Source organism: Choloepus didactylus, chromosome 15 (assembly GCF_015220235.1).
Source record: "Choloepus didactylus isolate mChoDid1 chromosome 15, mChoDid1.pri, whole genome shotgun sequence".
NCBI lineage: Eukaryota > Metazoa > Chordata > Mammalia > Pilosa > Megalonychidae > Choloepus > Choloepus didactylus.
In genome coordinates, this window is record NC_051321.1 from 33,634,127 (window position 1) to 33,661,605 (window position 27,479).

General features: G+C 41.4%; 1 protein-coding gene across 2 annotated transcripts in view; it reads right to left on the reverse strand.

The window, feature by feature from the left end:
* Positions 1-14,793: 14,793 nt before the first annotated feature.
* ABCC2 (ATP binding cassette subfamily C member 2) overlaps positions 14,794-27,479 on the reverse strand; it is an 89,692-nt gene continuing 77,006 nt past the window's right edge. For both annotated transcript variants that reach the window (XM_037804357.1, XM_037804358.1), the window contains 8 exons: positions 26,117-26,316; positions 25,185-25,311; positions 23,514-23,615; positions 22,957-23,100; positions 21,967-22,125; positions 20,739-20,905; positions 15,595-15,789; positions 14,794-15,099 (listed from right to left, as the gene is read on the reverse strand). In XM_037804357.1, coding sequence (XP_037660285.1) covers positions 14,937-15,099; positions 15,595-15,789; positions 20,739-20,905; positions 21,967-22,125; positions 22,957-23,100; positions 23,514-23,615; positions 25,185-25,311; positions 26,117-26,316 — 1,257 coding nt within the window. In that variant the 3' untranslated portion in view covers positions 14,794-14,936. The remainder of the gene's footprint in view (positions 15,100-15,594; positions 15,790-20,738; positions 20,906-21,966; positions 22,126-22,956; positions 23,101-23,513; positions 23,616-25,184; positions 25,312-26,116; positions 26,317-27,479) is intronic.

Genomic DNA, 27,479 nt, shown 5'->3' on the forward strand with positions numbered 1-27,479 from the left:
AGAGAACCTGAGGTCCAAATCAAGGAATTTAGATTTGATGATAATGAGAAATTCCTGGAGGTTCTTGTAGGGATTGCCTGTTTTAGGAAAGCTAGTCTGACAGCAGGATGGTTTGGAGGGAAGACAGACAAATGGCAAAAAAAATAATTATTGAGGGAAAAAATTAGAATTATCTGATTTGGGGCATAAGATTGCTTGAGAACCCAGGGGGGTAGGGGGGAGAACCCTACAAAGAGACTGTCTTTTAGGCCCTTGCTTCTTACAATGTGGTCTTCAGACCAGCAGTACCACCATTGCCTGGTGTTGAAACCTGTGGTTTAACAAGATTCCCAGGTGATTTGTGTGTACATTGAAGTTTTTAGAAGCACCTAACGGCAATTTTTTTTTTTTAATGGGGCTTCTCCTGAAAGAAAATAGGAGTTTCAGAAACCAAGAAAGAAAACGGTATCAGATGTTTCAGTTATGACAGAAGAAATGTTATTGAAGAAAATTTCCAGTTTGCCTGCTTACTTTTGAAATTTTTTCTTTTGAAGAAAAAGTCCAGTTTGCCTGCTTACTTTTTGTTTTTTTCCATTTGGTCCTTTGAGCATTCCATCATTTTCTTTTTTTTTTTAAGATTTCCCTCTTTATTTTTTTTTATTTTGAAATAAATTTAAAGTTATAGGAACAGTTGCAAAAACAATACTAACCCCATACACAGAATTCCATCATACCCTGACCTCCCTCCCCCGATAGCCCAATCCACCAACTTTAACATGCTGTCACATTGCTATTTCTTTCCCTCCCTCCCTCCCTATCATCCATCATCTATTGCTGTCTTCTGAACATATGAGAGCTAGCTGCACACATCCTTGAACAAACACCATAATTCACATATACACTTCCCATGAACAAGAACATTCTTTTATGCAATCCCATTAAGCACAGCTAAGAAGTACAAGAGATTCAACAATGATACAAAGCTTACATTTTATATTTCCTTTTCCTTACGTCTCAACTGTGACCCTTTGAGCCTTCTGTCCTCCATCCTCCAATCCCATCCAGGTTCATCCTTGGCATTCAATTGTCATCTATTTAGACTGTCTTTTTTTTTTTTCAGTTGTGGAAACATATATAAAGCCTAAATCTTCCCATTTCACCCCCTCCCTAGCCTTCCATTAGTGGGATTAATCACATTTAGAATGTTGTAATGCTCTTTCCCACCATCCATTACTAGAAATTTCCCTTCACCTCAAACAGCAACCCTACACTCATTTCTTAACTCCCCATTGCCCCTTCCCCCATTTCTCTTAACCCAAACTTTACATTTCATCTCTATGGTTATATTCTCTGATAATTTCTTTGTGTTTACTGTGGGGCTTAAAATTAACCTCTTAAATCCATAACAATCTTGTTTTTCTTTGATACCACCTTCATTTCAATAGGACACATAAACTATGTTCCTATACTCCTCCATTCCCCCACATTTATATAGTTGTCTAAAATTACATATTTTACGTTGAGTTTAAAACCACTGATTTGTCATTAGAGTTTGTGTATTTTATATCATGTAGGAAGTAAATAGTGGAGTTACAGTTCAAAGATTATTGACTTCTATTTGTATTCCATTGTGATTGGAGAATGTGCTTTGAGTATATTCAATTTTTTTTTTTTTAATTTCTTGAGGATAGTTTTATGTCCCAGCTTATGGTCCCTTCTGGAGAAAGATCCGTGATCACTAGAGAAAAATGAGTGTCCTGGTGATTTGGGATGTAAGGTTCTATATATGTCTGTTAAAATTCTCTGTATCTCTTTCTCCTTTCTTTGTTTCTCTGTCAGTAGGGCTCCCTTTAGTATCTGAAGTAGGGCAGGTCTTTTACTGGCAAAGTCTCTCAGCATTTGTTTGTCTGTGAAAAATTTAAGCTCTCCCTCAAATTTGAAGGAGAGTTTTGCTGGATACAGTATTCTTGGTTGGAAATTTTTCTCTCTCAGAATTTTAAATACGTCGTGCCACTGCCTTCTCACCTCCATGGTGGCCGCTGAGTGGTCACAACTTAGTCTTATGTTGTTTCCTTTGTATGTGGTGAATTGCTTTTCTCTTGCTGCTTTCAGAACTTCCTCCTTCTCTTCAGTATTTGACAGTCTGATCAGAATATGTCTCGGAGTGGGTTTATTTGGATTTATTCTATTTGGAGTTCACTGGGCATTTATGCTTTGTGTATTTATATTGTGTAGAAGGTTGGGGAAGTTTTCCCCAACAATTTCTTTGAATACTCTTTCTAGACCTTTACCCTTCTCTTCCCCTTCTGGGACACCAATGAGTCTTAAGTTTGAATGTTTTATTTTATCTATCGTATCCCTGAGATCCATTTCGATTTTTCAATTTTTTTCTCCATTCTTTATTTTCTTCTTTCATTTTCTGTTCTGTGGACTTCTAGGACACTGAGACGTTGTTCAACTTCCTCTAATATAGTATTGTGAATATCCAGAGTCTTTTTAATTTGGCCAACAGTTTCTTTTATTTCCATAAGATCTTCTATTTTTTATTTACTCTTTCAATGTCTTCTTTATGCTCTTCTAGAGTCTTCTTTATGTTGCTTATATCCTGGGCCATGGTCTTCTTGATGTCCTTTAAATCCTTTGGCATGTTTTCATTCCTCGATTGTAGTTCTTTGATTAATTCTGCCAAGTACTGAGTCTCTTCTGATATCTTGATTTGTGTGTTTGGAGTTGGACTCTCCATATCATCTGGTTTTATCATATGCATTAAGATTTTCTGTTATTTTTGGCCTCTTGGCATTTGCTTTGCTTGATAGGGTTCTTTCAAGTTGTAAAAAAAAAAGATACCAATCTAATTTTTCAGAAACGCAGTTTGGTGGCGTACACTTTCTCTAACTAACCAGCAGATGGCGTCTGTGAGTCACCTATATCCCTCAAGTCAGTTCTCAACGTTGTTCCCACAGTGTGTGGGGAAATGATTCTTGTGGGGTTCAGTTGGAGAACTCAGTTTGGGTGTGTTGCTGGAGCCGTCCGCCCTGAATGTGGGGCGTGTGTACGGTTGGCCAGGGAGAAAGGGCAGCTTTAATATTCAAATCCCCCAGGTTCCTGGAGATTCAAGGCCGCTGCAAGAGTCTAAGCCTTCATTTCATTTCAGCCCTAGACCCTCTCTCTCGCTGTCCCACAAACCACCAGACTTGGCGTAGTGTCCCTGGGTTCTCTGAGCAGGTCCCCCCGCCCAGCTGCAATCCTCCAGGAGCTCTGCTGAGGGAATGCCGTGCTACGTCACAAGTGCGCACCGTCCCTCAAGGGAAGCCCCGGGCCGCCGGGCCGTGCAGCGGCGCTCTCAGTCTGATGCAAAGATGGCCGAATGGGGCATCTCAACCCCCCCCTCCTCACACAGTTCCTCCTTCTCAGCTCCGGGACAACTGGCGGGGCTCTGGGCTGTGGGAATGGCCCCAGGCAGGAGTTTATCCAGCCCTCCGGGGAGCCAGCTGCGAGCCGCAGGGTTTCTTTCAGCTTCTGGCTCTCCCCTCCGTTCCCCGGGCCCCAAGGGTATCTGCAGCGGACTGTCCTCCAGGCCAGACACCGAGAGGCCGGCCCAGACCCCTCTTGCTGTGTTTTACTGTGTGGTTCCCACTCCCACAACTGCAGCCGCTCCTGGGTTTTTCCCTCTTTTTTTTTTTTTTTTAAGAGCCAGTCAGTCTCCAAACGCCAAGCCCTGGCTTCCCCACACCGCAGCACGGCTGCGGGTCTTCCAGCCAGCTTACTGACTCGTTTCAGAATGCAGACTCCCATTTTGACCAAGTATATGGCCCCTGTGATACTAGCAGACCTCGTCCAGCTGACGCATCGCTGTAACCGGTATTCTGGGTCACTTTCTGGTTTTTATCTAGTGTTTTTCACGGAGGTGTTTTTTTGCCCTGTCTCACCTAGCTGCCATCTTAGTTTCTCCTCCCTGCTTACTTTTTTTCAGATTGTTTTCCCTACTAATGGGCCTGCCTAGAAGTAGCTTTTCAGTTGTGCCTTTATCCAAGAGTCCTAGGAGAACAGAGAATGGTGGTTGGAATGTGAATCATCGTCTGTAAATGTAGATCCTGGTCTTCCTTCCTCTCGGGGTTATTGTGAGAATCACATGAGACAACGTCTGCAAACTTTTTGTCAACTGTGAGTTCCAGAAGTGCCCGTTTGAATGAGGCTTGAATTTTGTGTCAGCGTGTTTTAATTAACTGTGAAGCTGGGGCTCTCTCTTACGAGGATTTACTTCAGGGAATACAAACAGGCTTTAGGAGAACATAGTTGTGCTCCAGCTTGTGTTTCCCCAGCAGGACCTTGGGCCTGAAGACCAGGAAACCTTGAGATTGTATATACTTCATCCTAAATTCTCTGCCTAGTCACCACACAACCCACCTACAGATTTTACACTCTCCCACCTGTTTTTACAACATATCGGTGAAGTTTTGACTGTTTTCACCTTTGCTAGGGTATTGCAGAATGCTCTACCACAGAGTAGAGATAGTCGTCTCCAATCTTTTCAAAGTCTCTGGTTATCTCAACCCAGCCCGCTGGAAGTTTTCAATTGTTAAGTGTTGTCATGTGAAGTAGCATTCACAGGTTCAGGGATTAGGGCCATTCTGTCTACTACATGAAGCCATGTGACATTTTTCTTTTTTTTTCATATGTTTTCATTGTAGAATAAAACATGTACAGAAGTGATAACTTTCCAAGTGAAATTTAACAAGTACTTAAGAGAACAAATTTCAAATATTGTAGGTTACAGTTTCAGTTTCAGTTATTTCCTTATTGTGAAATATAACATATACAAAAAAGGTAGTATCTTTCAAAGTGTGCTTTAACAAGTAGTTATATAGGAAATTTCCAAAGTTGTTATGAGTTATAGTACTATGGTTTCAATTATGTCCTTATTGTGAAATATAACATATATACAAAAAAGTGACATTTTGAGGCAAATAACTTTTTGAGAAATGGAAACATGACCCAAGTCCAGACTACACGGGTGGCTCTAGAGTAGGGTAAGCAAACCTTATCTATAAAGGGCCAGATAGTAAATATTCTAGACTTCGTGGGCCATACAGTGTGACCCAGCAATTTCACGTCTAGGAATATACCCCAAAGAATTGAAAACAAAAACTTGAACAGATCTTTGAATAACAATGTTCATAGCAACATTATTAAATAACCAACAGGTAGAAGTAACCCGAGTGTTCATCAGCAAATGAATGGATAAAGAAAATGTGGTATACACATGCAATGGGATATTCAGCTGTAAAATGGAATGAAGTGCTGATACATGCTACAACATCAATGAACCTTGAAATCATTACGTTGAATGAAACGAGCCAAACCTAGAAGGACAAATATTGTATGATTCTTATATGAAGTACTTAGAATAAGCAAATTCAGAGACAGAAAGTAGATTAGAGCTTACCCAGGCTAGGGGTAAGGGGAAATGCAGAGTTTTTGTTTAAAGTGTACAGAGAGAGTTTCTGTTTGGGTTGATGAAAAAGTCTTGGTAATGGATGGTGGTGATGGTAGCACAACGTGAATGTAATTAATACCACCGAAAATGGTTAAAATGGGAAATTTTGTGTTAAATGTATGTTACACCCACCCAACCACCTGCCCCCCACCCCCAGCAGGTAGCAGGTCAAAATTGACTCTTGAGCCATATTTTGCCTACTTCTACTCTAGATCTGGCTAAAACAAAAGGATTCCATACAACTATTAACACTGGAGTCAAGTAGGCAGCAAAATTAGACATTTTGATGAAGGAAAATAAAAGCTAGCCAAAAGTGTAATTGGTATACATATTAGAACCATTAAATATGCCAGCTAGGCAGGTATATATGGGGCTAGGAGGCATCTTTATGATGCCAGAATGCAAACCTGGATAAACTAGACCACAAATTACCTGCAGATAGGCACTAAAAGGAGTCACCAGGTATTAAGAAGCGATATTTGTGATCAGAATTAATAGCACAAGCAGTGCACAGCTCAACAGTTTCTCTGCAGCTGGATACTGACCAAGTTGCTTCCCAGGAAAGAATGTGTGTCTGTGTGCTTGTGCAACAATTAAATGTCCCAAAGACTGTGTGCTGACCCATTATTCACACCAGAAGCCAAGGAACAGGACAAATGTATCTGAAATTGGTGATAGTGATTAAGTGATTACCAGCTGAAATACCCAGATAGATATGTTAAGGACCAAGATGGCAACTGAGGCCTTGATTGTTAGATTTGAAGAAAGGAGCTCAATAGTGCTTCAATTTTTTTTAAGTTTCAGTGAGAACCATACTAGCCTTAAGAGTTCTTTTCTTCCTAAAACTATTTTATGCTTATTTAAGTAATATTTCCTTACATTCCTTTTTTTCTAATTCTTCCCTAAATAGTTGCTTTTTAGTACTAAAACAGTTAAACTCTATACCGTAATCAACAATTCACATGAAATAAAAAGGAATACTATGAAAATGGAGTGCTTTTACAGCCATCTTTTATGCGTTTTTACAGTCTTCAAGTCATGTTACTTTTCATATGTGAAGCCTTTTTAAAAACAGTTTGGTGTCTAATCTATGGGAAGATTAAACTCATGCTTATAGCTGACTATGTTCTTTGCTAAAACTAAATTTAAGTCACAGCAGTTTAGGGACTTAACTATCAATGTACAATATTTTTTGCTAATTTTAAAATAATACATGATCAGTGTGCATTTGTGATTAAATGTATTCTCATTCTATTACCTAAACAGAGAAAATTTCTCCAGAGGGTGTTTTGAAAGGCTCTTACACAAAATTAACCTGCAAAAGTATGGTTAGTACATTTATGCTTCCTGTTTGTGCCAGTGTATCAATGTAAAGTTACTTTGTTTTCAACTCTGTTGCATTCTATCCTTCATTCTTGGCATAAATTTACCCTATTGTATTTTTTATAGAGATTTTAACATTCAAAAAATATTTGAGTGCCTGCTGTACACAAAATGATTTAGAAATTGTTCCTGCTTTCAAAAGGCTCACAGTTTAGTGAGGGAGACCCAATAGGAAGTTAACCAGCAAGATGATAAATACAGTCATGGCTAATTTTTGTTTGCTAGGGGAGGGTTTTCAGTTTTAAGCAACAATCACAAACTCTGGTTTGCTTAAGCAGAAAGGAAGTTTTCAAAGAACGGTAAGTAGCTCACCGACTCTCTGGGAGAGTCAGAAAGCCAGACTTGAGTCTTTGGACCTTTCTAGAAGCACCACTGCTGTATGTGGACAATGGCTGCGACTGTCACCACTGCAATCACCCTTGAACAGATTTCCCTGCTATTTTATGTCACCAGCGTCTGAATCAGTTAATGGAATTTAGTCGTATGCCCACACCCCAGCTTCCCAACAAGAATCTTAACAAGAATTCCTCAAACGTAGAATTGGGGGTCAGATACTGAGCTGCCCAAAAGATTGAAAATCACTGCAGCAGTGATGCTAGCTTGGGAGTCTGGGAGGAGATGGTCACTTATCTGAGTCTTAAAACAATGGATTAGAGCTAGGGAAGAAGAGGAGATAGATAAAGAAAAGACTAGCATCTAAGGTGATGTGTGTATGAACTGAAAAGCATTTTAATGTTGCTAGAGCTTAAAGTGAGATATAGAGTTGGAAGAAATGAGATTGGACCAGATGTTGGGGAGCTGTGTTACGCTGTACAAAGGAATTTTAACTTTACTCTGGATTGCCATTGAATGAAAAGCTTAAGTAGAGAGAAACCTGGTTGTTTTGCATATTAGAGCACTCTGGTAGGCATGGGGTACATATATTTGAAAAAGCAGTACTAGAAGCAGATGCCTATGCCATTAGCCCAGGTTAGACATGTTCAGAACCTGAACTACAGCAAACGTAATAGGGATCAGGAAATAACACAGGCAGGGCTGATGGCTGATTTAATCCGGAAAGAAAAGAAGTTAGGAGATGCCCAGGTTCTCATTTTGCAGGATTGAGTGCATAATGTTGTCAACCACTTGAGATAGAAAGTACAGGAAAGAGGATCTCATTTATTTTGGGGTAGAGGGAATAGAAGGGTCTGTCAAGCAGTTAAGTTCCAGATGTCTGGGATATGCAGGTGATAATATCAGCAGGCAGTTGAATATATGAATGTGAGACTTGGAGGAGAGAGGGCCTAGAAATGAGAATCATGGTAGAAATTGAAACCACAAGATTGCATTAAATCAGCAAGAGAGGGACTATAGAGCAAAAACCAGGGGTCAAGGGCAAAAATACATGGAACATCTTAATGTTTCAATGACAGGCAAAAGAAGGGAAACTGATGAAGGAAAGTGGGAAAGAGTGATCGTATTAACAGTGGTCATTAGTGTGGTTTGGACTACCCTGGGCCTGAGCCAGCAAAAGGTTTGGAGTGAGGAGAGTCATCACCAAACAAAGTTTTGGATTCAGGCTGGTTCTGATGACTACAAAACTACTTTCCCACCACTCTCACTAGATGTCAGTCATCACTATTGAGAAAAGTATGACCCTTCCTCTTTCTTCATCCGTATGCATTAGTAGGAGTAGGTAGATCAAAATCCCTCTCCCATTATAGGAAAAAGAAGAAATCATTGGACTGGAAACCAGAGAATATATTTCTGGTCCTACTTTACTAGAAAACTCATGTTTTGACTTGGATATCACATAACCTTTCTTGGGCTAGTGGCCTTATCTGAAAAAAAAAAAAAAAAATTAGGGACTTGAACTGGATTAATTCCAAGGACTCTTTTAGTCGGGCCGGTCGGGAGACAGAAACCACAGGTTATTTTAACAGAGGACAATGTAAAGAATTGTTAACTAGGCATTGAAGAACTGAAAAGGTAAAAAGGAAAACAAGTATCACAGAAGTAGCAACTATAGGAAACAACTATCATCACTAGGGCTACGGGAACAAGGGAGAGATTGGTTGGAATTACTGAAATCCAGGAGGGACCTCACAGAGCTGAACGCTGAACGGCTGGTGCTGGTGTCTCTGAGCTCAGAGGAAGGTCCCACAGCCATGCTGCGGAGCCCTGAGGAGGGGGTGCCAGCCAGTTGGTGCTACTCTCTGAGGGCACCAGATGAGACTGTGGTTCTGTGAGCTGCAAACTGAAATCAATGCCGCTCACTGTCTAAACTGCCACTGCAGAAGTGAGAAATGTTGCTCGAGTGATCCTGACAGGAACAGATGAAAATCAGAAGGAACTCGTCCCTGCCTCATCTAGCCTTGCGGGCTCCCTTTAGCACCCCCTGTTGGCAGAACCTTACAGAGAGCAGCTGCAAAAGCTGCAAAACGTTACAGAAAGCATCACAAAGCAGTGAAGAAACGTGAGTATGAAACTGAGAGACAGTCACTTAATGCGCACAGTCTCCTTCCCTTCTAAAACACTATGACTCTGTGAACCCAGAGGAATCATGAAGGATGAAAGTAGTGATGGTACATGGAAATTTTCTTGGGCTGTATAATTCTGGATCGTTATCTAAAATTGTCCCTGAAGTTGATTAAGTGAAATAAGCTTTATGAAAGGAATTTTAACTTACGCCAGAATAAAATGTGGTTTCTGTTTAGTCTATTTTAAATTGCCATTTTTTTGTTCGTTTGTTATTTAACTTTAGCACAGTGTCAGCAAATGCTAAATGAATGGTGATGGTCTTTAATCTTCAAAGTCCTCTGCTAACCAAGGAACGGAAGATCAGCATGGACCAATGTATTTGGGAAAACAAATTGACAAATAAAATATCAGGCCTCTTCTCTATGAGTTTCACTTTTATCCCTGGGTCTTTTTATCTGTTGTATTTATCTGTTTTTTACAGTTAGCTCTCAGCAGGCAAACTGTTGCCCTGTTTTCCAGAAGTCCCAATGTACTCTCCAAATACTACATGTCTAGAAACATATTTTAAGGAGCAACTTAGAAAGTTTATGAATATGGGATATGCTAAAGAAGAAAGCACTGTTATTTGAAATTCTAATGAATAGAAAAACTAGATTGTGAAAATAGTAGTTATTTGACAGTGAAAAAGAAAATACAGTTGAGAAAAGGAGAGGAGGATGACTGCAATGACGATGATGAAGATAATACTGGATTAACAAGCAACCGATTTGGGATGATGGGAAAGTTTTGGTAATGGATGGTGGTGATGGTAGCATGACATTGTGAGTGTAATCAGCACCACTGAATTGCATACTTGAAAGTGGTTAAAATGGGAAATTTTGTTACCACAGTAAAATAATTTTTTTAAAAAAAGAACAATAGAGAGGGACTGGAAAAATCAGGGAAAAAGAAGCAAAGATCAATAGCAGAGATAAAAGGTGTGACTTAGTTCTTGTAGAGCTTTAGAGTTACTGTATCATATTAATCCTAAAGTTCCCATTTGTTGAGTTTGTTGTTTTTTCCACAAATGGGATGCCTCTTACAACTATGGCATGTCAAAGCTTAATTGACAGTATTCTTTCTTGGGAATACATAAAATAATGAGCATTTTACAGTTGACGGCCCCTTAGATTTGATAAAATCTGGGATACACTCATCTGCAGTTTACAGGAACTAAATTTTATGTAGCTAAGTATGCATGGATTTCAAAAGCTAGCTTTGAAAAAAAGTTTTTTTTAATCCAGCAAAATAGCTAATACTTAAAGAACACTCACAATGTACCACATCTAGTATACATGAATTAGGGAGGAGATTCTCCATGAATAGCCACTAGTCAACACTTCAATATTTATGCAACTTTGTTGATCATCATTCATGCTGGTTCAAAACCTAATTCACAAGGGCCAGGTATAGGAGGATCACAATTTTATTATCCAAAGTAGACATTTTTTAGAGTGAAAGGGAGAACTATTAATAGTTGTGTAAACAGCACTGTCCCGGGCAAACAGAACATATGGTCACTCTAGCTATATATTCTTTCTTTAGGAAATGTAAATGTTCTGAGCATCTCTCTCAACAAACAGATAAAATGCTGGAAAAAACAAAATCTTTTATAACTGCATCACCGAAATGAAGTAAGGAATATGCTGAACCCAAAATAAAGCAACAAAAAAACTCTGGACGGTAAGGAAAGACCGAGGTTTAGGCTGACTTCTGAAACCTGGAGACCTTGAACACCTAATTTGCTGACTATACAGGATGCTGGGACACAGATAAAGCCAAGGTCTGCCAAGGTGGAGACTATAACTAGAGATCCTGTGATAAACCTGGGACCCAAAGGGCTACACATGCAGTGAACAGGTTACTGAGGAATAAACCCCACCATGCTGAAGGAGTCAGCAAGGAAACATGCCTATCTCCAACCTGACACTCAGTCAAGAGAAGGGGTACTCCGTTTAGAACTTGTTAATCAGAACCCGGTTCCTGTGCAGAATTGTGGTCTGAACGATTTGAAAACCCTTAGTGGCAAAACTAATTTAAAGAAGTTCTGGGTATCCCCAAAACCTAATGGTTTAAAACAACAAACATTTATTACCTCATAATTTCTGTAGATCAAGAAACTAAGCATAGATCTCTCACAGGCTGCAACAAGGTATTGGCTGGGATTTCAGTCATCTTAGGGCTATCTAGGGGGCAGATACACTCACGTGGCTGTTGGCAAGATGCAGTTTCCTGTGGGTTGTCTGACTCAAGACCTCAGTGCTTCATGGGCTGCTGGCCAGAGGCCCCCTCAGTTCCTTGACACATGGAACTCTCCCCAGGGCAGCTCACAACTTGGCTCCACTAAGGGAGAGAGAGTCATGTAGCAAAACGGGAGTGACTTGTCTGTTTTGTGACCTAACCTTGAAAGTAATATCCCATCACTTTTGCTGCAGTCTATTGGCTAAAAGAAGCGAGTTGCTAGTCCAGCCACCCTCAAAGGGAGGAGATTGCACAAGGGTGTGAATACCAGTAGGTGCTATTATGGGCCATTTTAGAGGCTGCCTGCAACAAATTTTAAAGGTAGATCTTTGACTAACCCTCCACTTTCTTCTATGGCTATTGGTCCATACAACTCCTAGACCTTTTTTTACACAATTTTGGTAATTTATGATTGCCTACCAAATAATTATGTTTCTCTTTTGAAAATTTATTTGTTACAAAATCAAATCTGAAGCCAAAGCTTATTCCTGTCATTATTTATGTCTCCTCTCTTTTTTTTAAGAAAGAACATTTGTCTAATTTGTTGGTCGTTGCAAAGAAGCAGTTTTTTGTGTCTTCCTCAACTCTATTTTTTGTATTTTCTTTCATTGATTTCTGACTTTATTAATTGCTTCCTTTTATTTTTATTTGCGCTTGTTTGCTTTCACCTAGATTCTTGAAAGCTTGGTTTCTTTGTTTTCAATTTTGATTTCTAATAAATGCATTTAAGGCCAAAAAAAAAAAAAAAAAAAAAAAAAGAAAAAGAAAAGAAAAGAAAAATGAAGGACTGCAATGGCATGGATGAACTTTGAAAACATTATGCTAAGTTAAAGAAGCCAGTCAAAGAAGACCGCATATTATATGATTCTACTTATAGAAACATCCAGAATATACAAAGCTGGAGAGACAGAAAGTGGTTTAGTGATAACTTAGGGCTGGGGGGTGGGAGGAGGAATGGGGTGGTGGTGGTTAAATGGTACAGGATTTCTTTTTGAGGTGATAGAATGTTGTAAAATTGTGGTGATGATTGCACATAACTGAATACACTAAAATCCACTGAGCTGTACATTTTAAATGGGTGAATTGTATGGATGTGAATTTTCTATATCAATAAAGCTGTTAAAAAAAAAAAAGTTCTGGGTAATGCCACCAGGCAACAGGCTGAAGTTTTCACAATTCCTCTTAGGGAGAACTCTGGTTCAAACCAGGTCTCAAAGAATGCCTGCAAATAAGGTTCTAAGGAAAGTAAGCTTATAGTAAAAAATCATAAGGCATATATGTTCCCGCTTGGAGCTATGTACCCCAGAAAAACATGTTCTTAAACGTAATCCATTCCTGTGTGTGTGGACCCATTGTAAATAAGATCTCTTCAAAATGTAACATCAGTTAAGGTGTGGCCCAACTCAGTCAGGATGGGTCTTAATCCTATTACTGGAGTCCTTTATAAGCAGAATGAAATTCAGCCAGATAGAGAAAAAAGCCAAGGGAAACAAGAAGCTGAAGGTCAATAGAACCTGGAAGAGAAGAGAGGTCAGGAGAGGCTGCCATGTGTATTGCTATGTGACAGAGGAGCCCAGGACTGAGGATCACTGGTAGCCAACCCCAGAATGCCAGTCTTTGGGAATAAAGCATGACCTTGATGATTTGTACTTTTTCCTAGCCTCAGAACCATGAGCTAGTAAATTCCCATTGTTTAAGCCAACCCGTTGCATGGTATTTGCTTGAGCATCCAAGGAAACTAAAATAGTATACAAGGAAATAAATTACCAAGAACAAGAACCAGCACAAACAACAGGTGGTAAAGAATCCAGATATCAGAATTATCAAAGAATATTTTTAAAAGCTACAGAGTAGTAAATTCAAATGTCTCAGAAACAATAGAAAAGATATTCAACCTCAATAGTAATCAGGGAAATGCAAATTAAACCTTAATGAGATAGCAGTTCATACTCATCAGCTTGGCAAAAATGGTTTTTTTTTGTTTTTTTTGTTTTTTTTTGTTTTTTTAATCTTCATTTTATTGAGATATATTCACATACCACACAGTCATACAAAACAAAACGTACATTCAATTGTTCACAGTACCATTACATAGTTGTACATTCACCACCTAAATCAATCCCTGACACCTTCATTAGCACACAAAAATAACAAGAATAATAATTAAAATGAAAACAATTAAAGTAAGAAAGAACACTGGGTACCTTTGTCTGTTGTTTGTTTCCTTCCTCTATTTTTCTACTCATCCATCCATAAACTAGACAAAGGGGAGTGTGGTCCTTATGGCTTTCCCAATCCCATTGTCACCCCTCATAAGCTACATTTTTATACAATTGTCTTCGAGATTCATGGGTTCTGGGTTGTAGTTTGATAGTTTCAGGTATCCACCACCAGCTACCCCAATTCTTTAGAACCTAAAAAGGGTTGTCTAAATTGTGCGTAAGAGTGCCCACCAGAGTGATCTCTCAGCTCCTTTTGGACTCTCTCTGCCACTCAAGCTTATTTCATTTCCTTTCACATCCCCCTTTTGGTCAAGAAGATGTTCTCCGTCCCATGATGCCAGGTCTACATTCCTACCCGGGAGTCATATTCCACGTTGCCAGGAAGATTCACTCCCCTGGGTGTCTGATCCCACGTAGGGGGGAGGGCAGTGATTTCACCTTTCAAGTTGGCTTAGCTAGAGAGAGAGGGCCACATCTGAGCAACAAAGAGGCATTCGGGAGGAGGCTCTTAGGCAAACATGTGCATACCCTCCATGCCTAAATTATACACTGGAGAAACTCTTGTACTTGTATCCCAGGAGACCTATACTAGAATGTTCATAGTGGTATTGATTATAATAGGGAAAAAAAACAGAAATTACTCTAATGCTCACCAACATTAAATGGGTCAATTGTGGTGTATTTGTACAATGCCACACTATACAGCAATGCTAAATAAATGAACCTCAGCTATATTTATCAACATAAATGAATCTCAAATATAAAAGAATCAACTCATGGACGAATACATGCAGCATAAGTTCATTTATATAAGTTAAAAAAAAAGGTACACATTGTTTAAGGTTATATGCAAAGGTGGGAAAACTATAATGAAAGCAAGGGAATTTATCACAAAATTCAAGATAGTGATTATCTCTGGGAGAGCTGGACAGTAAGGACATAACATCAAAGCAGGCAATCGGGGTTCTAATGTACTTGGTAATACTCATTTTATTAACCTGGGTAGTGGGTGCATGGAGGTTCATTAAAATGTTCTTTAAAATATACATTTTGTATACACTTTTGTATGTATGATATATTTCACAAAAAAATAAAAATAAAATGAGGAATGGTCCTTATAGTCTTTCTGTAACCCCTGGGTCTTGATGCTCGAGTGCTGTGCTATTCACTTTTTCAATGCCAGCTTCCTTAGCCATAAAATAGAAAGGGCCAGAGTTTTCCAGCAGTTCTTCAGGGCTGCCATACTCTACAATCTTCCCACTGTCCATGACTATTACCCTGAAACAAGGAAAGAAAAGTTTTAGAAAATAGAATCTCAAATCCTGGCATTTACAAGAGTAACCAGGAAGGCCCTATAGCTTATCGTCTCTAAAAAGTTTTCTGAAATTACTGACACCCCCATTTTAAATTGTAATACATTGGAGTTGGAAGGAACAGAAAGCTTCTAATCAGGGGTAGCAGCGGGGCCCAGTATACTGGAGAAGGTCTATGCGCAACATCTGCCACTTGTGGCTTGCATGTCCGCCTCCCCATACTCAGTTAATAGTTACATGTAATTCCCTATTTCACCCTCAAGGTAGTTCCCTTAACCCTGTTAGCTTTCATTAACTTGTATAACTCTGGGCAAATTACTTGGAATCTCTGGGCCTCAATTTCTTCATCAGTAAAATCATGGTGGTTAAACCTTCAACTGTAAGGGATCCCATAGCTGATACTATTACAGCTGACAAAGGGTTAAGACATGTCCATCAGCTCTGCCCACCCTCTACTCACTTGTCACTGTCCATGATGGTGTGCAGCCTGTGGGCAATGGTGATGACTGTGCAGTGGGAGAACTCATTTTGGATGGTCATCTGAATGAGATGATCTGTCTCTAGATCCACCGCAGCAGTGGCCTCATCCATGATAAGAATCTTGGATTTCCGAAGCAGAGCCCTGCTCAGGCACAATAGCTGCCTCTGTCCGATGCTGCAGCCAATGGAAGAAACCAAGCATTAGCCCCTAAGGAACAAGGCATAACCTGGACTTGAGGACAGGACAGTTTGCATGTTCCAGATCAGATTTTCAAAACTCCCACTCCTCAGGTCCCCCAGAATGGCTTAGCCTTTTCAACTAGCTGTTCAATGCTGCCATGGGCAATATTTTACACACTAGCCCAATCAGAAGACTTGACTCAGACATTTAATTAAAAATTCATATTTCTGGGTACCACACTATTCAGTCAGAATGAGGAGGAGCCTAGGAATGTGTATTTTTATAGAACACTCTAGGCAATTTTCATGTTCAAACAAGTTTAGAAAACACTGGCCCAGGAATAGTGTTGTGCTTTTTGGCTACAGTGATATCCAGCACATCAACAACTCCAGAACAACATAAATGTCACCAAGTTCACTTTAGCAGTATTTAACCTGACACCATTAATATAGGGTGATACCATACCAGAATGCCCCAGTGGCATTTCTTAGTGGCCTTAGCAAATCCATTCATTATTTTAATGTGTAATTCTAGTTTCAGGGCTAATTATTTGTTTAAGGTCTTCTGCCTTGATTAGAGATGAAGCAATCTAATGAAAATAATGTCTTGGTGTGAGATGCAATGTATGTGAAATTCGAATATGCTTGTAAAATGCAAATAGCTTTAATTTGCTAAAAAGCCTGTAATGAAGGCTGGACCTCTTACTTACATAAAGAAGCTTTGGGAAATGATGTGAAGGAAATATTCAGGAATTTGCTAATTGTTCTTTCCTGCTGTGGCCATTAGAGAACATATTAAACAGGGGTGGCTAGACTAAAGTTCTGTAATTCTCTGTAAGAAAAATTCTGCAGGAGATGAGAAGTCACCCAAGATGAACTTCTAGTTGTTCTCTAATGTAGGAAGAGAAATGCTGCAAAACTACTTACTCTACTTGTACCAAACTCCTACCTTGGTCAATTGGACTTTATACTCATAGGCTGTTGCTGAGGCCTATTTCAGCTGCTATCTCTTTCTCCAAGCTGATTCATCCATCACTCATCAGAGAAAATTAAGTTTCACCACCCAAACCAGATCTGAAATCCAGGCCTGAAATTAAGATGCTAATAAAACCATTTAAGTGCCTTCCAGCTGTACAAGAGAAGTATGATGTGACTTTTGTTCTTATAAACCCGAAGTGTCAAGGAACCCCTATCACATATAGCCACAGTATCCTCTGTCCATCTGTCCTCCTCCCAGTCTCTTCTGCAGCATTTACTTGCACCATTACATGACAAATGCTATGAGTCAGGGGTTGTGTCTCTGTCATTTGGCTCTGTTTTGCCAGTGCCTGGCACACAGTAGGTGCTCCATACATATTGGTTGGCTGGATGTTTGAAAGGTCTCTTTCACAGGCCTAAAGACTTCTTTAAGTCCTGCTAGTTCCTACATGTTGTTGAAGAAAAACAAAAATGATGGCATTATATAGCATGGCTTCCAATTGCTCACCTTGGTCCCCAAGTCAACTGATCTGGGGTGCAGCCTGGGCATTGGGATTTTTTTTAAGCTTCCCAGGGGATTCTAGTGTGTAACATAGTTAAGAATCAATGCTCCTGGCAGTGCTTCTCATGCTGTAATGTAATGTGCTAACATGCAGATTTTAATTAATAGGTCTAGGGCCTGCGATTCTGCAATTACAATGAGCTCCCAGGTGAAGCCAAAGCTGCTGTCCATTAAATGAACTACTGTGCCCTCCCCTTTTCCTGAGCTTCAAATGCTAATGGTCCATTCCCTGCCCCCCACTGCTTGGAGACACCTGGGATTGGAGCAAGAACTGCCCCATTGAACAGTGGGCTTTGGTGGAGGGCTGAACTGCAATGTGAAGGTAAAACCAAATTGCTAACGAGAAAAATGCCAGGTTAACAGGTTAACTTTTTAACCAATAGGTAAACACATAGTGAAGCCCAGAAATATGAAGTGCCACACACAAACAAAAAGGCTGTGAATATGAGATGTAAACATCTTCTCTGGGACATATCTGTCTTACCTCCAGGGGTGTTGAAAGAAATAAATTAAAAATGTATGTGAATGCAGTTTGGAAAAAAAAAAGGTCTTGTAAAGAGGTTAGAACAATGAAGCTGAAAGTCATATCATGTTTTAACTTGTTTCATTACTGTCCAAGCACTTTGCAGACACTGCATTCCCCCATCTCTGCATGCCCTTTAGATTAGTGATTCTCAAACTGTGGTGCCTGTGCCAGTTTGAATGTATTGTGTCCCCCAAACACCATTATCTTTGATGTAGTCTTGTGGGGCAGATGTTTTGGTGCTGATTAGATTTGCTTGGAATGTGCCCCACCCAGCTGTGGGTGATGACTCTGATGAGATATTCCCATGGAGGCATGGCCCCACCCATTCAGGATGGGACTTGATCAGTGGAGCCATATAAATAAGCTGACTCAAAGAGAAGGAACACAGTGCAGCTGTGAGTGATGTTTTGAAGAGGAGCAAGCTTGCTAGAGAGGAACGTCCTGGGAGAAAGCCATTTTGAAACCAGAACTTTGGAGCAGATGCCAACCACATGCCTTCCCAGCTAACAGAGGTTTTCTGGACGCCATTGGCCATCCTCCAGTGAAGCATTAGCAAACTAAAACAGATTTTGGTACCAGAGAAGTAGGGTGATTTTGCTGCTGAGTCTACAAATACCAAACATGTTGGAATGGCTTTTCAAATGGATAAGGGGAAGTTTCTGGAAGAATTGTGAGGAGCTTGATAGAAAAGGCCAAAACTGCTTTAAAGAGACTGTTTATGGAAATATGGACTTTAAAGATACTTCTGATGAGGACTTGAGCAGAAATGATGAATGTGTTGTTGCAAACTGGAAGAAAGGCTATCCTTGTTTTAAAGTGGCAGAGAATTTGGCAAAATTGAGCCCTGGTGTCAGATGAAAGGAAGAATTTGAAAGTGACAACCTGGAATACTTAGCTGAGGAGATCTCCAGATACATGTGGAGGATGTACCCTGGCTTCTTCTTGCAGCTTATAGTAAAATGTGAGCGGAGAGAGAGAAACTTAGAACTGAACTCTTGGGTTCAAAGAAACCAGAAGCCAATGGCTTGGAAAATTACGAGCTTCCAGGGGGTGGAATCCCAGAAGCTACAACCCAACGTGAGGATGTAACCAAACATGGAACCCAGCTGCCATTTCAGTACAAGCCAAGATTGGAGATGGAATTATCCAGAAAGGATTTGTGGAAAGTCCTATTGTCTGATGGCTTTGACCCCTGTGTGCTTCATGCGAAGCCAACAGAATTTTTGCGAGATCTTTATAGACAGAGCTGTTGCTGGTCTCAACTGGAGGAGACAGACAAGGAACAAATTGAAGGAAAAATTTCTTCAAAGTCAGAGCCATGGAGGTTGAGGTCTGGAGTCAAGAGGCCTTGGGCTGGGAGAGCGGAGCAGCCCACACGCATGGAAAGGGTGAGTTTGTCCCAGAGGTCGAGGGTGGGCATTCCACCTCAATGCTCTGAAAGAGTTTTGCCATCTGAGGTCCCAAAGAGGGCGGAGCACATTCCCAGGGAATTGGGGAGAGCCTGGCTGCCACCACACTGTTCTGAAGGGCTTGAGCGTGTGCCCCAGAGATGGAAGGGAATCCGGGTGCTGCCCCAATGTTTGAGGAGGGTGGGGCCAAGAAGGTGGTCTCCCCAATGTGTGGATATGTTGGAGCACTCACCCAAGCGTTTGGAGAAGAAAGGGCTGCCACAAAGGCCCTTAGGAAGGATTAGACTCCCGCTCTCTCAAGCCCCAAGAATGCAACATCATTCTGTTAATGACTCTTGGACTTTGAAATCTAATGGAGTTTGTCCTGCAGGTTTTAGGAACTGTTTCGGTCCTGTGAATCCTGTTTTCTTTTCAGTTTTTCCTTATAGCAATGTGAATGTTTCTCCTTTGTATATTGGAAGCATATAACTTGTTCTAAGTCCACAGATCCAAAACTAAAGGAGAATTATGCCTTAGGACCCACCATGCCTGTAATTGATTTTGATAGGATCTTGTATTTAACTTTTGTTATGGAAATGATTTAAGTTTTTGTGATATTGTGATGGAATTAATGTATTTTGTACTTGGAAAGATAATGTCATTTTGGGGTCCAGGGAGTGGAATGTGCCAGTTTGAATGTATTGTGTCCCCCAAACACCATTATCTTTGATGTAGTCTTGTGGGGCAGATGTTTTGGTGCTGATTAGATTTGCTTGGAATGTGCTCCACCCAGCTGTGGGTGATGACTCTGATGAGATATTCCCATGGAGGCATGGCCCCACCCATTCAGGGTGGGACTTGATCAGTGGAACCATATAAATGAGCTGACTCAAAGAGAAGGAACGCAGTGCAGCTGTGAGTGATGTTTTGAAGAGGAGCAAGCTTGCTAGAGAGGAACGTCCTGGGAGAAAGCCATTTTGAAACCAGAACTTTGGAGCAGATGCCAACCACATGCCTTCCCAGCTAACAGAGGTTTTCCGGACGCCTTTGGCCATCCTCCAGTGAAGCATTAGAAGATTAGAAGATCCTTGGGGATCTTTTAAAACTTCCCATGTCCAGGCCACACTTCATACCAAATCAGACTTGCTGGGTGCTGGACCAGGCATCAGGATTGTTTTAATCCTAATTCCAATGTGCACCCAAGTTGAGAACCACTGCTTTACATGATTCTCCACAACAGCATGATCTCCAAACTCCTATTGCATAAGGTCACATGTAGGGTACAATTAATAAAAGGTTTCAAGGTTTTCAAAGCACTTTCACATCTATTTTATCATTTGATCTTTACAACTGTTTCATTTCATATTGGGAAATAGACCGGAATAGCCAAAATTCTATGAAGCTAGACACTGCCTGCCACAAGGACTATGAGGATTGGTTCCCTCACATCCTCTCACTGCCTGTGGGGGAAGTGGGGTATTGAGCTTTACCTGAGGTTGTCGCCACCCTCTGCCACTTCATGGGACAACCCAAGTTGCAGGCCTGCCACGAAGGATTCTAGGTGAGCCAGCTCCAGGGCCTTCCAAATCTCTTCATCTGAGTACTTGTTGAAAGGGTCTAGATTCATCCTGAGGCTTCCAGAGAACAGGATGGGGTCCTGCAAGTCAAGGGACAAGGGAATCATTGAGGCTAGTGTCAGAAGAGAAACCAGTAGTTTTGGTGGCCAGAAGTATTAGCAGATAGGACTGGCTTGTTATAGAAAGCTGGATCATAGCCAAGCTTCTGCAAAGTTCCCCCACTGAAGGCTTGGAGTGGCTGCCATGCCAGGATAAAAAGCAGTCCTTATTGGAGGGTGTCTTGTTTTGTTTTGTTTTGTTTTATTCTGAGATGTATTTATGGATTTCCAAGCTTGCCACAGCATCTCTTCATGGAATGAGAGGAATGTCCTGCACCCCCTAATGAAAACTCATGTGTTGAAGGAGGAGGGATCAGGGGAGAGGTGGGAAGGGAGGGTGTGGTTGCATAAGAAGAATTTCTTATGGTTATGAAGAGGCTGGGGAAAAGGTATCAAACTGAGCCACCATCAGAGAAACCAAAATACCCCCAGAGAGGCTTGGCTCTAAAGAGGAGTCACACACTGCCTAAGAACGGAGGAAAGGGCCAAAGCCGGTGAGGGTAAGAGCCAAGAAGCCTCCATCACAATCCTTGTTTGGTAGGGTGCAGAGTTGAAGTTAAAAGCAAGTCTTTCCTGCTGATGCACTGAGTGTTCCACTTGCTGGAAGAAACCTGCAGCCAATTCCCTCCCCTATCTTTTAACCATATCAAATGAAGAGTATAAAGCTTAATGGCTTCAAGCTTCAGCGGCAAAACTGCTAATGCTGATTATACAGGTCTTGCAGAGATGGGCTATAGAAATGCTAAATAATCATCTGTTCTATTTGACTTCTGTTGTGTTGCTACCACCTAGTGGCTAGATCTGGCAGCCACAAAGCACATTATACAAAAGCAAAACTTACTTTTTTTTAGACATTGAAGAAATAACACCTCCTAGGGAACTAGCTTTGGTATCCTGGATAAACAGCAGAAAATGACAGTGCTGATTGGATATATGTAAGAAGATGTATATCCAATGTATATGTGTATGCATCAAGAAGATGCATTTGTTTCCTGCAGAACAAGTCCCCAACAGCGTGTTCCAGAATGAAGTCTGCAGCTCACCTGGGGGATGATGGTCAGTCTCTCTCGAAGGTCATGGAGCCCAATGGAAGCAATATCTATTCCATCAATGGTGATCTGGCCTCCTGCAGCCTCTAGGATCCTGAAGAGGCAGTTGGTAAGGGATGACTTCCCAGCTCCTGTCCTGCCCACCACACCAATCTGTAAATACAGTTCCTTTGCATGTTAGTTCAATATGGATTTCTTGAAAAAAATTATTCAGCCTGGGGCATTCATAATCGTAAGCAGTCTGAGACAGTGACTCATTTTGTGATTGGTGGAAAGTGGTGCCCAAATGTCAGAAAAAGATGGCCCTTCCATCCTTCCTCCTATACTGTTGCTTGCTGAAAACTTCAGTGACTGTTGGAAATGAGCACAATTCTCTAATCAGCTGTTGTCATAATTATGATTGGAAATTATAGATTTAAAAAAAAATCCTTGTTTAGAAGTGAGGACAAGGAAGGGATTGGGTTTGCCATAGCTAGGGCTGACATAGACCTCAGCATCCTTGCCTAGACTTTCTTAGGTCCTACATCAGACCCTAAGTCCTCAGAGAACACTAGTGCCATTTGAACATGGAGGATTTTACAGACCAGGAGAACTGGCTATTCTCTCTCAAGGGGACAACGCTCCACCCTGCTATTCTCAAAAGAGTCCCACTTCAGTCTCAGGGCCCCCCAGGTTTTCCTCCAGGGCCCTTACAGGAAGTGAGCACTGGCTGGCTGCAGGGAAAAGAGGATGGCCTTGGCAGGGATGGGCAGAACAGAAAGCTCTCTGGAGCTGCATAATCTCTTGATTTGATCCCTCATCATGATCCTGCTCTCTGGTGGTGCCATGTCCTTACAGCTCTTGAGAGTAGAGGAAGTGCCCTGACCCCCTCTCTCCAGCCAAACAATGGACACCGTGCATCAGGCTGCACTTCACCTCTGTGTCCAATTGTGTCCTCTGATCAACTTCACAAGGACTCACACCCAGGCCTTCAGCTCCACCTACCTTCTCTGTGCTCCTGATGTCACAAGTGATCCCCTTCAGCACTAGATCCAGCTCAGGCCGGTACCGCACTTGGTAGTTGCTAAATTGGATCTCCCCTTTGCTGGGCCATCCTGGTGGAGGCCTATTATCAGTCACCCAGGGTGCCTGGCAAGGAGACAGGAGTAGTACAGCAATTCATGCTTTACATGGTGACTCCACTGAACAACCGTCCCCAAAGGATTCCTGTCACAGCACAGAAAAAGTAGCAGGATCCCAAGAGCTCTGGGCATTTGTACCTCAAAGGGTCCTACTTTGTTCAGTAAAGAAACCCTATCCCACCAGGTTGCTCTGTGGATCTCCAGAATAAAGCCACCAATTAACTATGGCACTCCAAAGCTGACTTCCCCCAAACCATTTCCTATTCTAAGTTTGAAGGAATTAGGGCCTTTGAATTAGAACAAGGGAAACTTATAGGAGAGCCTTTCATCACCCCATGTGAAATAGAGAGACAAGTGAAGATGCCCTGTCCAAGGAATCACTCCTTTTGTTGCCTGCCCTTGGGTTCACTAATTTCTCACCTCATTCTCCACGTTTATATATTCAGTTATTCGCTCAACAGCCACGATGTTGGTCTCTGTTTCTGACGTCATCCTCACTAACCAATTAAGAGTTTGTGTGATCTGTGGAAAAATCAGAAGAGTGAACATCACCTCAGGCTCAGAAACCAATGCAACAGCCCACCGTGTTGGACTCCACGAGAGAGTAAGTAAAAGTGTAAGACAATCTTTGCCTCCTCAGGAGAGGAAATAAGACTAGTGCATCAAAGTGTTCAAGTGTGTGGTGATTTGGAGCTAAAATTAGGGTTAGGAGAAACTAGTAATTGGTGGAGTGGGACCAGAGCTTGGATCCCCTGCCTCTCAGCCTAGTCCTTTGTGTGTAGGGGTAGTGGATGGTATTCTATAAGTGGGGAAGAACGTGAGAAAAGATACAGGGTAGGAAAAAGCCTTCCAAAAAGCTGCCTCCTCTCACTGATCTTACTCACCAGCAACTCAGTTGAGAACCCAGCCATCAGGGTGGGGATATCCACATGGACCTTTTTCCTCCTTTGTCCCCATAAACTCCAGGTGCCCCCCTGCCATGATAAGAATGCATCTAACCACCAAATGGCCGTCATGATTTGGGCCAGTCTAGACATGGAGGAATCTGTGGATCACTAAGAGGCAAACTTCATTAAGGCGGAGACTCAGCACCCGGCACTCATGGCCAGTCAGTAGTTACCGAGCAAATGGTGTCAAGAGAGGGTGAGGGCAGGGACTGCAGAGGACAAGATTGTAGGCACTAAGAGTAACCATTTTTTATAGGTTGAACCATATGTAATTGCTGATATTTGAATGTGTTTGTTTGGGTTCGATTTTTGCCTCACTTCTCCTAGGTCAATAAACTTAGAAATGGGGGGTGGAGGGTAGGGAGTGGAGGATGAAAGGGGCAGTGGCATAAGGAGCTGAGTGTCTCTGGTGAATAACAGAGTCCTTTTGGGTATCTTGGCAAGATCATGTTGAGCACTATTAACTCCTACAGAAGACAGGTCCATCTAAAGCCGACTTGTAGCTATGCAAACCTCCATCATGGTTATCTTCAAGGAGAGACCATGAAAAATGGCCAAATGATCCATTACTACTCTTTCATTGAACAAATATTTACTGAATAACTGCTGTAGAGCTGGTCACTGTCTTGGTGCTAGGAAATAATGTCTAACATTAATTCCCTAGTCATGCTGTGGATGCTGTAATGAGAGACATTATATGGTTTTTTTCAGGAGGTATTGAAATTGGCTCCACTTATTCTGTAATTAAAACAAACACTGAAGTTATTTGTTCAAGAGGCTTTCTGGTTACTGCTATATTTTGGAGAAGAAACTTATTTATTCTCTCTTTTGACAGTACCAAGCAAAGAGGCAAAGAGACAGGGAACCATTAAATTGAATCATATGAAATTGCCTTCTTAAGCCCCAAGAGCAACACAATTTACTTCCATTTTCTAAATGATGCTGATGCTTTCTTATAAAGGTTAAACAGTGTGTTGGCAAGTGATACAATTAGTAAGAGTTGGAGCCAGGGATTGAATCTCAGTTTCCCCGAGTCCCTCTGGATCTAGAAAGGAATCAAGAACATGGACTCCACTGTATACTTCAGACTCAACTTAAGTGTAAATGCATTAATTTCAACCAGCCTTCCAATCTTCAGACTCACATTTAGTGCATTGGACAGAACAAAGCCCACGGTGTCACCACTTAGAGTATCTCTATAAATAATCATCATCAAGGATGAGAAGAAGACGATCAAGTTCCCAATCAGCTCCAGGCGAACTGCAAGCCACCTGTGGGGGAGCAGAGCAAGAGAGAGAGCCCTGTCATTGTCCTCCCCTTCCTCACCTTAACCAGAAGCCTAGGCATTCAGACAACTTTCTTTGAAGGCTAAGTTGGTAGAGCTACGCACTTAGGAGGTGCCTCAAGTTGCCTAAGCCATGTGTTCTGAGTCTTTTAAATTGGATTTTTAGAAAATAAATTACATTGTAAAGGTAGACTTTAAACATAGAGTAACAAAGGAGTTTTAAAGGCATTTTAAAGAAGAGTTTGTTAAACTAAAGAAATCTCATGGTGCAATGCCTCCCAAATTTACCAAGTTATAAGAATCATCTAGTTTTGTTTTACCTAGAAACTGTCCACAAATGTCCTCCCTCCAACCTCTGCTTCTTTCACTCTAAGAAGAATATCTTTCCTATGGAGACTCTAACATCCACTCACAGGGAAGTAAATAGAGAACATCTAGTCCACCCCACACTTGTATGATACCTGGGTTATGCAATGCTCACAAATCTTATTTAACTTCCACAATAACCCTGTAAGATAGATTGTATTCTAGCCATCATAAAAGGATAAGAATTGAGATTTTCCTTGAGATATCAAGTCAGTTAGCACAGCTAGTAAAGGGCAGAGTTGGTACAGGAACCCAGATCTCTGACTCCAAGTTGTGCTTTCTTCTCCCTACTTACATGACATGACAGGAGTGGGCAGCCAGACTCAACTTCACTCCCACTGGCCATGCCTGCCCTTTCAGGGCTAATGTAAAGCATACAGAACCCCAAAGCATGCATTTGGGTAAAAAACCACAGGCAGCCTCACCTGTTGGAGACAATTGAGGAAAAGACACATTTCTGGTTGGTGTCAATCCCCACCTCATTGTGTTTTAGAAACCGCTGCTGGTGCTCAAAGGCACGAATAACAGGCAAACCTGACACAGTCTCACTGAAGTGAGAGTAGATTGGGGACCTGGTGACAGAGTCCAGACGTCTCAGCTGGCGGGAAGTAGCCACATAAAATATCTGAACACAAAAAATTGAGTCAATTAGTCACACAATCACATTGCATGTAAAAAGTTGTAAAATGTTGGGTAATCACAGCTCTATCTCTTCCTGGTCAAGACCCAATCTTCTTCAACTTAATGGTCATAGCCCACATATTAACAGGACAGAAGCCTCCAGTCTCTTCTCTGAGGAATAGCGAGAGAGGCCCAGAGAAAAAAAAGTAATGGGAAGACCTGGGGTTGGTTGGAGCAGAGAAGGATGAAAATGAGACTATGTCACAGCCTTCGAGGTTTGAATTTCCAAACCAGAAGAGGGGCTATGTCAGCCTAATCCATATTCTGCCCAAGAATCTACATCTATTGTACAAATGAGAGTTTCTGCACTGGTTAGAGAAGTAGTCTCCAGAAGGATTCTGCACAAGCAACTGAGACCAGAGGAGTGTGGGAAGTGGAGCTGGGTAGGAAATATCCAGAGAAAGGTATGCTGAGGTTTGAGTAAAAATTGAAGAATAGTGTCACACATTTAAGTGACCCAAACTGTGCCTTAATGCTGTGTGAAGAAAAAGATAGTTTTGGAGGAGTGTAGAATGTTAAGGGTCTAAGAAATGGTATAACAGAGAATACAGGCAGAAGCTTTGAGGTGTGAGGAAGAAGGGTGAGGTAGAGTGGAATGGTTAGTGGTGCTGTTAGGTTTGTGAGGATTTGTTGAAACCAGAGAAGAGCTGGTCGTTGGACTGCTTTACGTGGAAATTTTCTCAAGTGCCCTGCTTCTTATTTGTTGATTTGTTTTAACAGTTATCACTGGCTGTTACCAAGATGACAGTGTACCTGACAGACTCAACACCAGAGGGTGCCATCTTGCCACAGGCTACAAGGCTGCCCAACCGACCGCACGGTCTTGGAATTGTTTCCCTCTGGCAAACAGTGCATCAAAAAGGCAGCTGGCGAGACAAGAGTTCTCTCTAGTTTCCCTCCCCTTATCAATTTCTATTATGGTCATGGAGCCCCTTCTACTTGCTCCAGCTTTCTATGAGGCTTGGCTCTCAAACTACTTGTGCCCTCAAGAACACATTGGATTTGTACCTAAAGCAATCTGCAGACACCCCAGTGAGACTAGAACTGCCCTGAATTGAGAAGAGAGACAAGCAGATAAGCCTATTTCTTTTCTTTCTTTTTTTTCTC